General features: G+C 37.0%; 1 protein-coding gene across 3 annotated transcripts in view; it reads right to left on the bottom strand.

The window, feature by feature from the left end:
- The window catches only part of LOC129240246 (rab GTPase-activating protein 1-like), a 28,153-nt gene extending 16,444 nt beyond the window's left edge, over positions 1 to 11,709 (bottom strand). The window contains exons 1-9 of one of the 3 annotated variants that reach the window (XM_054875921.1): positions 11,644 to 11,709; positions 10,567 to 11,281; positions 7,736 to 8,065; positions 7,125 to 7,308; positions 6,872 to 7,059; positions 5,670 to 6,808; positions 5,405 to 5,489; positions 5,240 to 5,343; positions 4,189 to 4,908 (exon numbers count right to left, since the gene is read on the bottom strand). In XM_054875921.1, coding sequence (XP_054731896.1) covers positions 4,189 to 4,908; positions 5,240 to 5,343; positions 5,405 to 5,489; positions 5,670 to 6,808; positions 6,872 to 7,059; positions 7,125 to 7,308; positions 7,736 to 8,065; positions 10,567 to 10,822 — 3,006 coding nt within the window. In that variant the 5' untranslated portion in view covers positions 10,823 to 11,281; positions 11,644 to 11,709. Of the gene's footprint in view, positions 1 to 4,188; positions 4,909 to 5,239; positions 5,344 to 5,404; positions 5,490 to 5,669; positions 6,809 to 6,871; positions 7,060 to 7,124; positions 7,309 to 7,735; positions 8,066 to 10,566; positions 11,282 to 11,414; positions 11,621 to 11,643 lie in introns of those variants that run through there. The other 2 variants (XM_054875920.1, XM_054875922.1) reach the window with 2 other exon arrangements.
- Positions 11,710 to 12,328: the final 619 nt, after the last annotated feature.

Raw genomic sequence — 12,328 nt, 5'->3', positions numbered from 1 at the left:
TTTAGGAAAACATTCTACACATAGTTGCGGTTTATTGGGCAGTAGGTGGTGGTACTTTTCAAGCTCTTTCTGGCTATTACTCTATCAGCAGATTTTTTTGACATGGCATAACCCAATACACAAGCACGCCTTATTGTTTTTCCGTTATCGTCCTTTCTTTTTTCTATAAAATGTTTTCCTTTTGTTATGGGTTCTGGAGACATGAAGTCCAACAAAGCCTTTGAAGTCTCCTGCCGGAACTTGGTTATTGAAATTTGTTTGTTTGTAGCTTTTTTATGTATTATAAAGGCATTTACGACAGACATTTCTAGTAACAGTTCAAAAGCCACTTTGCGGTACCACTTAACACCTTTTCTGAGAGTGGTGGCGTAGGCGGTCATTTGATCGGATATATCAACACCTAATTTGGCTTTGTTGTAATCAATAACAGCAAGAGGTTTTTCAAAAGCTCGTTGCCTTCGCTTCCTGGTGGAAAACTAAGTAAAATAAACCAAAAATATCAAATACAGCTCAAAAACTACAAAAAATTACTGTCGTACATTTTCGTGCGACGTGGTCCCAAAACATGTTTTTTGATCTCCCAGGTCATGTCGCACGAAAATGTGCGACACAAAAAAACCATTATAACTAGGTGACCAAAATTGTTAAATGACACTGCTACTGAACGATCAAAATTCTAAAAAGGCTTTGGCAGCCAATGTGTTAATATTCAAACCGTTGTCGTTGTAGACACATAAATGTTCCCGACAAATGTTTGAAGAAATGCTGCTGAAGTGACGGGCCACAGCCGGATCCCTTTATTTATGCTGCTACAACATTTCCCTCTCGTTTGCCATTAAAAAATGCATCGAAGTCATAACAACTGAAATAGAGTCGACTCCGCAGATAAGAGAGGGTAATCTACTAATCTTAACTCAAATACTCGCACCAATAACAAATTCTTGAAAACTAAGGCATTTGCCAAAAAAGGGCGTGAAAGTTAAGCCAAAATGCTGCCGGATTATACAAGTTTTCGCGCCTAGTTGGTGGTAAATCGATCTTCACCGGACTAATAGTATTTACGTTCGGTCCCCACCGCCTCCCAGAGTCCGTCGACTTTGTCTTAAACAAAGTTAAAATGCAGCTCTACATTTCGAATCTTATGCGATGCAAAAAATTCCATCAATCGGGGTGTAAAGAAAGTTTATTATTTATTTGTTTGTTATATTTATTTATTTGTCGTTCCAAGCTAGGCATCCAGCTTGGCGAACGATTATTTTCTTTCTTGTGTCTTACATACTAATTACAAGCGTTTTTATAGTAACTTTTATCAATGCAAGCCAACAACAATTTTTCGGTGTTTACTTCTGTAATATGATTCTAGCATTCACGCGCCGCGCATAAAATAATTACGTTAGCTATGTTTGCGTTTACTTTCAAGTGTAATGAACCTTTTAAGAAATATGATACTTTATTTAAACGGCACAGCACAGTGAATGCATAAGTGGACAATAAAATAAAAAGCCAAAACAAAATGTTTATGAATATTAATGTTAAGGCATATCCGACTTATAATCATACTACAGGGGCACACCCAAAATCGATGCAAAAGTAACCCTGCTTGTTAAAATTGTAATCTCCCCCCTCATTCTCTCATTCTCCTTTGACAGCAAATGTTCCAAATTCACCCAGACAGAGGAAAAGGAACCATCCTGTCTAATAAAGCCATACCTACCGAAAATCAACCCCTACAGGAAAGATAGTACACCAAACTCCTCGCAACCCGCAACCACCCTCAAGAGCTCTTTCCACCCGCAATAACCCATTCGATACAAACTCAACAGGCCCCAAGGTAAGCCTTCTTCATAAACATTGCCAACAATGAATATTATACAAGTACGAAAAACCTAGATGACTCCACGAACTCTTCGCAAGAATATCTTTAGTACATTCACAGTCACATCAAAAAAAAGCATCTGGTTCACTCTAAACTAAATTGAATATCTTGCTCACATCGATATAGACTTCTATATTCTCTAGAGGAATATGATTATTCCGAACTACAGGCGCTCATAAAACAATCTAAGCCACCCTTTAGCACCTTACAGGAATCCCAATGCAACAATTATTTCACTCCAACACTCCAAAAAATCTACTCCGGCTATTTATGTAATACAACATCAAACACACGATCAAAATAAGGAGCTGGTATTCCGATAAGAGGCCATATGCCTCACAATAGACTACCGATCATTCTAAAGTGGTAGCACTCGAGATCAAAATAGACATGAAATCCACCTTAATGTCTATTAATATGTTATACCTGCCAGCCAAACGTTTTGCATCAGAGACCTGATTAGTATTTTTTCTTCAGTAAATTCGCCAATTGTTGTTAGTGGGTGCTTCTATGGTTGGAGGAATTTATGGAGATCCAGCAGGGACAATCTTCGCGGACGACTTATCAAAAAATCAATTATTCGAACGAATTTTTGCGTTTTGAATAATGGAGGTTAATGATCATTTCTTCACCCACTCTACGTTCACCCACATTGATATTTCCTTTTGTTCACCAACCCTCCTACCACTCATTTAATGGCAAATCCTCGATAACTAGAATTCTTCTATCCATGTCACTAAACCATATCAACTAAGAAAGAATAAAATCGGTGCCTAAATTTTTTTTAGAATTTACAGACTGGCCTAACTTTGCAAAACTTGTAGGCATTGGATTAGAAGCTCGAACGCCCATATTATTCCCCCAAGCAAGTTACAAAAAACATCACTAAACCCATCCGAGTAGCGGCAAACCGCTTTATCCCACAAACAAGTTACCCAAAAGAACGTATCGTGGCCTGTTGCAGAAAGAAAGAAAGGCAGAAAAAATTAAAGCCCTGCAGAAATTCAAAGCTACACAAAATGTAATTATTTTTAAAAAATTTGAAAATAGAAAAGCAGCAAAATTTTGAAAAGTGTACCAAATTCCTTAATAACCAAAATAGAGAGCAATATTAATAGGCCCAAAAATTAAAATGTGTCGAAACGTGTCAATGTGAAAATATGCATCGTCCGTTCCAAGTTTAATAGCAATTCCTAGAACAAATTCAGAGATTCAAAACACCATACGGAAACATTAAAAGCAACTCTTCTAAATACAAACCCAAAAGGCAAACATATCGAAGTTTCAAAACTGAATTAACATTTTACCTGGAGAAGTCCTAAAAGTTAACGCAAAACTGTAATTTCGTCAGCAAATAAATTAGACGACTGATTCAAAGAGCAGAATGACATCCACGGTACTTCCTCTAGCTTTATTCTCAAAAATACAACATAAAAAGAGTAAAAAAGAAAGACAAAAAAAGTTGCCATTGCCTCTCGTAGAGCGTCCGCCAATAGAAAACAACTCTTTCTATCAATTGGTGTTTCGTGTCCACTATTACTCTAACATAAACCGAGAGCTCAGAGACACAATTTATCCGACCACTATTTCGAAAGGGCTCATTCACACTTTCTCTCATCCCAGCATCCCGTCCTGATCGCATCGAATGCATCCACAACACATTCTATCTGGTGGCCGATCTGCCAAATGGACTAAAAACATTAAAATATATACTCTACGAGTGCCCCCGACTTAAATGAGCTTAACGTCCACTCAGTTTAATAAAAACTATCCCAACACCTATATAAATTCTGAATGATCCCGATCTCTCAAGTATTTCTTTTTTATGATAATGCACGTTGGTAATTTTCTGATAGCTGATAGCCTTGGCAGCTATTGCTCTTAAGTTATAAAAAAAAAATAAATAATTGGCGCGTACACTTCTGTTAGGTGTTTGGCCGAGCTCCTCCTCCTATTTGTGGTGTGCGTCTTAATGTTGTTCCACAAATGGAGGGACCTACAGTTTCAAGCCGACTCCGAACAGCATATATTTTTATGAGGAGCTTTTTCATGGCAGAAATACACTCGGAGGTTTGCCATTGCCTGCCGAGGGGCGACCGCTATTAGAAAAATGTTTTTATTAATTTTGCTTTCACCGAGATTCGAACCAACGACCTCTCTGTGAATTCCGAATGGTAATCACGCACCAACCCATTCGGCTACGGCGGCCGCTCTTAAGTTATACTAAGTTCTTAATTTATTTATTTTTGTTAATCATGATAAGTAATAATAATAATAATATACAAGATACTTTTTAACATCCTATTACTTACCATTACATTTCCTACTGTCTCATTCAAATTTGTCGTATCATGTTCTAATCGTTGTATTATTTGCTTATAGTCCTGTATAATGCCTGTGTGTTTCTTCTCTTTTTCTATTGCCCGTTCATTAGCCTCGCTCAACTTTTTCTGGAGATCGTCGATCTCCGCTTGTAATTTTCGCTTTTCTTCCCCAAAACGATTCTCATAAACTTGAGCTTCTTTCTCTATACGTTCTTTGTGCTGCTTTTTCAATAGAAATTCTTCTTCGTATTGCTTCAATTTCTTAATTTTACGTTCGCAAGCCATTTTCATAACTCGGCGTGCTTGGCTAGGGCTTCGACATTTTTTCGGCAACGTTACGCGGAAATATTTTAGTATACCCTCAAAATCAAGTTGACGCAAGTCAGCCTCACAAATGGAAAGCAACGTGACAGCAACTTGGAAAAGCAAAATAACACCGTCCAGAAGGAACACATCGAGTACATGAAATACAAAGCACAGGGGAAAACGTGCCGTGAATAGTGTGAGAAACCATTGTGAGGCGTACATGTGCGTCTCAATGCCACATGCCGCAAAATGTTCATGCAATTTGGGCAATTGATCCTTGATAAAACGATCGAGTTGATAGAGGCGCAAATAGAGTACCTCAAAGCCTTGCTTATACAAGTCACGTAGCCCAAAATCGTACATGAGAGCAACCAGCACACAAAATGCATCTTCTTCGGGCATCTAAATAGATGAACAAATATTATGAAACATTATGCTACATATTCGTATATAATACAGTATAAATTATAATTATAATAAGGGAGATTCTCTTAGTCTTACAAAACCCTTGCACAGCGCACGGATTACACGAAAAGATATCTACAAAATATGCAACAACGAAACCTATGTATATCTTCAGACTGTGAATCGAAGCATGACAAATAAGATTTTTTCCAGTTGTTTGTTGCTTTGCTCTTATTACAACTCTTGCATATTTTAGTATCGGATTTTTGCAACTCCTGCAATCGTGCTAGACACTAAGAGACCCCTAATCTAATGCTTTACAACTTACGTGCAACAACAGGCTTGCGGCGATAAAACTCAAACCTTGACAATAACCAACTTCACTGTCATAGACCGCATATGCTTTTGATACTTTGAATAATGAGTCTTGACCTACATATTTAAAACGAATGCGTTGGGTAAAGTATAAAATGTTGCCTAAAGAACCACTCACCTGAACCACCGCTTTCCTTGAAACACTTATGAGCCGGAAAAGTTCTGTGTATGTCCCTTTGTATTACAGTTTCGCACTTGGTTTCCTACAAAGATATTTGTATCGGTATTTCAAAGAGCCCATAATATCTGTTCGCATTTTAAATCAACAGCTTCTTTTAAACTTATGTCATCCCTTATGGAGCATATGAATGTTAGAATATTTAGCAAGACTTTTTTAAGTTATGATATTCTTGCAGCAAATGACTGCGCATTCATCTACTTACTTTGGTAATTAAAATCTTATACATGTCAAGCATTTCGGTTTTGCTCTCAACATTTGCCAGCTTCTGCCATACTTTCTCGCGCAATGCCTCTGGTATGCCCAAACGTACTAGTGGGGCTAAATTCTTTGGCCGTTTTTCGCCATCCCATTCCTTTAGTATTGGATCCCATTCATCTAATTTATCCTGTGAGCAATCTTTGGAAACCTCACCTGTACCACTTAGCAACGGTTCATCACCATCGGAACTGTAGTCAGTGGGGCAATCGTCCTCAATCGATACAATCGATGAAGAACGTACAATACGTGACAAATTGTTCATTCCAAATTTCAATAGTGACGATTGCGACTGAGGTTCAGTAATCTCTTCTGATGGATCAATTGAGCTGACCTTCCAACTGAATTCGTCATTGGTGCGCTCCAATTGTAGATAGAAACGCAAAGTCATTGGCCGCTTCGATATAAAGTGGTCCATTATACGTATCTCACTTGCCGACTGTATTACGACGGGTGTCTCAATAACAAAACGTACCGGATCGCGTATGCCACGTACCACTATATCCACTGCTACAGTTAGAAAAGTTTTAGAGGCCTCAACGTTCAGCTGCTCGAATGCGGTTTCATTGGCCTTCCATTCCGCACGTATTACATATGGGTTAAGACAAAGTGGCATTGTAGCTGCGCCACTGATAATATCTCCTGAAGCACTACCCAATGTGCCTCCATTAGCATGACTACCGGCCGCAGTGGTAGTGGGCAAATGGTAGCTCATGCTAACCATATCAATAAGTTGCATATCGCCCTGGCGAACTAACTTGCCAGGACTCAGAAGTACACCAAAACAACGTTCTATAAACAACGGTTGAAGTATAGTCGAAGAGGTTTGCTTAACGGTAATAATCACTTCCTTGTCAGTGTTTGCCCGCAATTTAAAGTAATTGCGATCGCGAGGCACTGCCGAAAATGAATTTTTAGCAACTTTTTCACGAATTTCCAAAGACACAATAAATTCATAACCCGCAGTATTAAGTGGATTTCCACTCACATCGGATGTTATCGAGTTCAACATATTGCTATCGACAGCTGAAGTCAAGCTGCACGTCATACTTGGCGGATATGTGCGGAACGCTTTCTGAAAACAAGCTATAGAAGAGAAAATTTAATATAAGAGATGTTTTTAAAACAAATGAATAACTTGTAACTCACCGCTAACTTGGTTAACCGCTTCCGGTATATGGCAACGGAAAACATGGCATTGGAACAGCGAATCGCCATGTAACCAAGTAAAGGCAAAACAACCATTTTCGGGCGATTCTACTGGACCACGGAAGTACAAAATAATGCTTTGTATCTCGTAGGTGGCGATAATGGAGCCGGTATCACCGTCATGAAGACTACATAAGTTAATTTTATATAAATATATGCAAATATTTTTTAACAAATAGTTCAAATTGCTTACACGACAAGCCCATCCGAACAGTTCGGTATGCTAACTGAAATTTTAAGTCCTACAGAGTCTGAGTTACTGTTCAGTTCATTCATTATGCGGTATATATCGATTTCTGATTTGGGCGCATTTATATTTGCGGCTCCTAGATATGTGACACCGGAAAATATAGTGCATCCTTGATCGATCTCTGAAACTAATGGATGAAGGTATCATACATGCAATACACATACATATATATGTAAAACATATATAGGGTGCCCCTTATAGTGATTTATTTTTGAATTTAAAAAAATTTCAAACAAAAATAAATTTCATTCCCTAAGTTAATGTTTTATGTTTATCCATTATTTATGAAGCACGATTTCATTCATGAGGCTGCTTTTGTTTTCTTTTTTCTTCTCCACAACATAAGACTTTTAAAATAAGTTTGCAATATTTCTCAACGTAGTTCGCTATTCATTTCTTTCAGTGGAGATATGATACTGACTTTCTGTCAAAATAACATTTGATTAAAAGAAAACACTATGTGGGTCACCCTGTATTTGTAAAAGATATTCTTACAATACCATCACAATATGAACATACGTTTTAATCTGAAAATAAATGTGAAAAAGGCTCACCTTCTTCATCGGTATCATTCTTCTCCGGCTTCATGAGATCTTGTTTTTCTTCAACGCCACCGCCAACGCCCCCTGGACTTGCATCTATGCAATCATAAAATACCGATTGGCCAACACGATTATGTTCCGAAGTTGACGCGTCATCACTTTTTGGTGTTATAGCGTAATCTGTGTGATGACGGTTTAGTGATTGTGATTTCATCGCGGTCTTCAAGGGAACTAACTGTTGCTGTTCATATTCGTTTTCTGGAACCAGCAGTGCCGGGCTCGAGGTACCGGCCAGTGGTAATGTCAAAGATTTTTGTTTACTCAACGTAACCGCCTTGGGTGCTGAAATAGAAGTGCACTCTTTGTGAAAGTGTTAATACAATGTGGTATAATACTCATTATTTGTGAAGATATGAGAGGCGTTGTTATCGTCGATTCTAGTTTTGCTATAAAACAGCAGCTGTTTTGTCAGTTGTTGTTATTTGTTTTTTCGTTTTTTTTTTTTTTTTGAAATATTATGCACAGTATGTCAAGAATGCGTTTTGACATAGAAAATAAATTCAATTTTTTCGACTTCAATAGCAAAAAATAGCACTCTTTATTTATCTTTTTCAAATACTTTGCAAAAACAAATAAGATACTACATATTTCGACACAATGAACTGTTTTTACATTTTGCTTTTTCAATTTATTTAGAATGAATTGCGCGATTAACTTTGATTTACCATTATCTCTGCTTTGCAATAATCACTTGATGCTTTCGTTTTATTTTTTTCGCTTTATTTGGACTTTCGGACTAATCGGCAAAAGATTATCCTTTGATATTACGCAATTATTATGTAATAAAAACCACTTGGGTAAAAGTGTTCAAGAATTGTCTGATATGTTTTCGCTATCACGTCAGACAGCTTATAATATTATAAATCGAGCGGAAAAGAGGGTAGATTAGAGCAAAAGCATGCAAGTGTGCCTAAACCTAAAATTACTGGACGTGCAGAGTGCTTGATGATCCGAAAATGGGATCAAACTCCGAGAATTTCCTTCAGAACACTTGCAAAGGACCTTAACGAGGAGTGTGGTAACTATATATATATTTATATAATTGGCGCGTACACCCTTTTTGGGTGTTTGACCGAGCTCCTCCTCCTATTTGTGGTGTGCGTCTTGATGTTGTTCCACAAATGGAGGGACCTACAGTTTCAAGCCGACTCCGAACGGCAAATAGTTTTATGAGGAGCTCTTTCATGGCAGAAACACACTCGGAGGTTTGCCATTGCCTGCCGAGGGGCGACCGCTAATAGAAAATTTTTCTTAATTTTGGTGTTTAACCGAGGATCGAACGTACGTTCTCTCTGTGAATTCCGAATCGTAGTCACGCACCAACCCGTTCGGCTATGGCGGCCGCCCTTTAAATGCTGTGAATAAATATGAATCGGTAATAAAAGAAGTCAAAGATAAATAAATTAAATAAAAATAATTGAAATCAAAAAATTGAATTTATTTTCAATGTAGAAACTCATTCTTGACATACTGTACACTGTTTTAGTTTACAAAGCGATTTCTACCTCCGGTCAACAGAGAATCAAGACAAAAGAATCGAGTAAGTTTTAAAAATTGGTGGAAGTAAGAAAAAGTGGAATTGAACAAACATTTAATTAAGAAAGCCACGACGAACTCTGTATTTATTAAATATTTATTTATTATTATACATAAATATATACTATAGTGACCGCTGTAGCCAAATGGATCAGTGGGTGACTGTCATTCGGAAGTGTGTAGGTTCGAATCTCTGTGCATGAAACACCAAAATCATAAAAAAAAAAGTTTTTTCTAATAGTGATCGCCTCTCGGCAGACAATGGCAAACCACAGTGTGTATTTCTGCCATTCAATACATTTTACAGTACAGTTTTTCTTTGATAAAGGTGAAAATACAAGCCAGGCCGCTGAAGTTGTGAGTGATGTTTATGGTGCCGATACTGTAATAGCTAATTAGGTGTAATTTTAGTTTCGTCGATTCCGTTCAGGCATTTTTGATGTTAAACAAAATGTCGTTAAAATCATAGAAATAATCGCAGTTGATCGGCATGTTAGTAGTCGTTGCATCGCCCAGAAGCTAAAAATTTAACATAAAACGGGGGCAAACCATATACATATATAAATACATATATATATGGCCGAACTTCTGCTCACAAATAGAGGGGCAAAGGGTTTTTAAGAGAAGCTTTTTCATGGCACCTCTGAGGCGTCCATTACCTGCTGAAAGGCGACCATTATAAAAAAAATTTGCTATCTTTTGATATTTCTGCTTACAATGGGCTTCGAAAGTGAAGCAAATAAATGATAGTAACGCAAAAAAGTTCTTCATTTGCAGATTAGATGTCTAGATGGTGTATTAACGTGTCTGACCAACCAAAGCTCTGTTGGTGACGTTAGCAGGCGTCGCACGTAAATGGAGATGATTCTTGACGAACAACCCTTGAGAATATTAAATATTGAAATCCTATATATTTTTACTATAAAATAGTATCTCCAAATCTCTTTTCAGCGATATATTTCTGTGTAGAGTCAAATCCTTATTGTGATATGTGGGCCGTACTACTTTCTCGCAATTTGCTATCAACTTATTATTTTTTCGTACATACGAGTACACTTAATGCATTATCAGAACGGTCTTGATTGCAACGTTGATATTCATGTATACCTAAAACTGCATTTATAAATTGCAAATTATACGAGTAAATTTTCAGAACGGCCTTGATGGCAACGTTGATATTCATGTATACCTAAATCTGCATTTATAAATTGAAAATTATACGAGTAAATTATAGGATCTTTTCTTACCAGTTGAAGGCATTTCAGAGTTTAAATCTATTTCACGCAAAGCGTCTGTCATTGCGTGCTGCAAATCAGTAATGTTGCGATTATTGGCCAAGTTTAGCGTTGGCGACTTACTGCTCATCGATGTAACAAAATGGGGGCCAGTACCCGACATTTGCTCTTCAATTGGTGTTGTTATGTTGATATCAGAAACAATTTCGTACTCTCCACTCGTTGTTAATGAGGATTCAGAAGATTTCCTACTAAGGTTATCATCCATGACTTGATAGTAGATACATATATTTGCGCCGGTTAATATGTTCAACTAAAATCTCAGAATACTTCTATCAGCGTGCGTTTTAGGGTGTTTTTATTCCTATAAATGTTGGGTCGAGCAATATTATTTGTTTGTACTCGTTTGTAGACTTGGAAATAGGTAAATGTGAGCGATGTGCAAGAGGTCATACATACATTAGGTATGTATGCAAGTATGCTACTCCAGGTAGATATGTAAGTGCGTATTATAAGGGACGGCGGCGTTACGTTTTGAACAATACCAAATGTATTCAGATCGAAGTACAATGAAAATGGAAACTACGTTGCAATACTTAGCTGATTTTCCATGATTTTGTCGATTCCTATTTCGCTTTCTTTTACATTTTCTAACGCCAATTTGTTGCTGTTCACTTTGCTCAAGCGTTGTTTTCAACTTATTCAAGTGAGGCAAGTTGATGTTTGACTGAAAATGAAAAATTAAAACCAATTAAAAGTATTGAGATTTACTCGTTTTTTTCGAACTGATCGATGATGACGAATCGAAATCGCAGTTGCAGCTGCGATGGCAGCCAATACGAAGTATGTAGGTAAATTACAATATTTGGGTGGGTGGTGCGCCCGCTCCTGTACTAATGGACCAGGAATTTATCGAATTTCGACCACACGCAATTGTGCAAAATAATATTTTGTTATGATTTTTTTACAAAAGGTGTCTTTGTTATAATTTAACTTAAGTTTGTCTTTTGATATCTTTGTTTTGGTAATGATTTTCACAACTTTTATAGTTTTAATGTTAATGAACAACAATTTTATATCGTTCTATACCTCTTCTTTGTAACTTGTGTGAAAATCCAAACTATTGCTTTTGAAGCCACTTTCATTTTAATCCATTTTGTTTTCTTCCTAACAGTTCTGAGCTGCCATCCGGAATATTTGATTCATATAATAAATTTACTCCTTTGTATATGTATGTAATGATATCGTAAACGTCAATTTATATATAGATATAATAAAATTTGTTTAAATTTGAAAATTATGTATGTCATGTCCTTTTATTAAGATGCATTTACTTGGTACAATTTTTTTAAAGGCAATAATCGCTTAAAAATCGCCTGGCAAGAATTGGCCTGCCGTTTACTTTGAGGCAATCCAAATAATTTGGGTGCTTGATTGAATCGGCAACAATATACAAAAAGGCACTCAAACAGGCGCGTTGCACTATAGTGAGGTACAGCAAGAAGCACTCGGTCTTGGTCTGATGGCCACGCCTCTGTATTCATCATGAATAAGTGGTATAACTCTAGTTCTAAATGGTATCTATACTTACGATATATCAACTTAAACTACGTAGTCAACTGAGCACGCTGCAGTATCAAACTTAAGTTTTAATGGCAGAACTTTGCCCACTTTATTATAACGGTATCATTGCAGAAAAAGCAAAAACACGATATTTGGAGGTTTTAAATATTATATTGCCTGCTATCACAATTTAATACGCGGCACTTCTTTT

The sequence above is a fragment of the Anastrepha obliqua genome, chromosome 3 (assembly GCF_027943255.1).
Source record: "Anastrepha obliqua isolate idAnaObli1 chromosome 3, idAnaObli1_1.0, whole genome shotgun sequence".
Classification (NCBI taxonomy): domain Eukaryota; kingdom Metazoa; phylum Arthropoda; class Insecta; order Diptera; family Tephritidae; genus Anastrepha; species Anastrepha obliqua.
The sequence above is the reverse complement of the archived record's forward strand: the minus strand, read 5'-3'. Positions and strand labels throughout refer to the sequence as shown.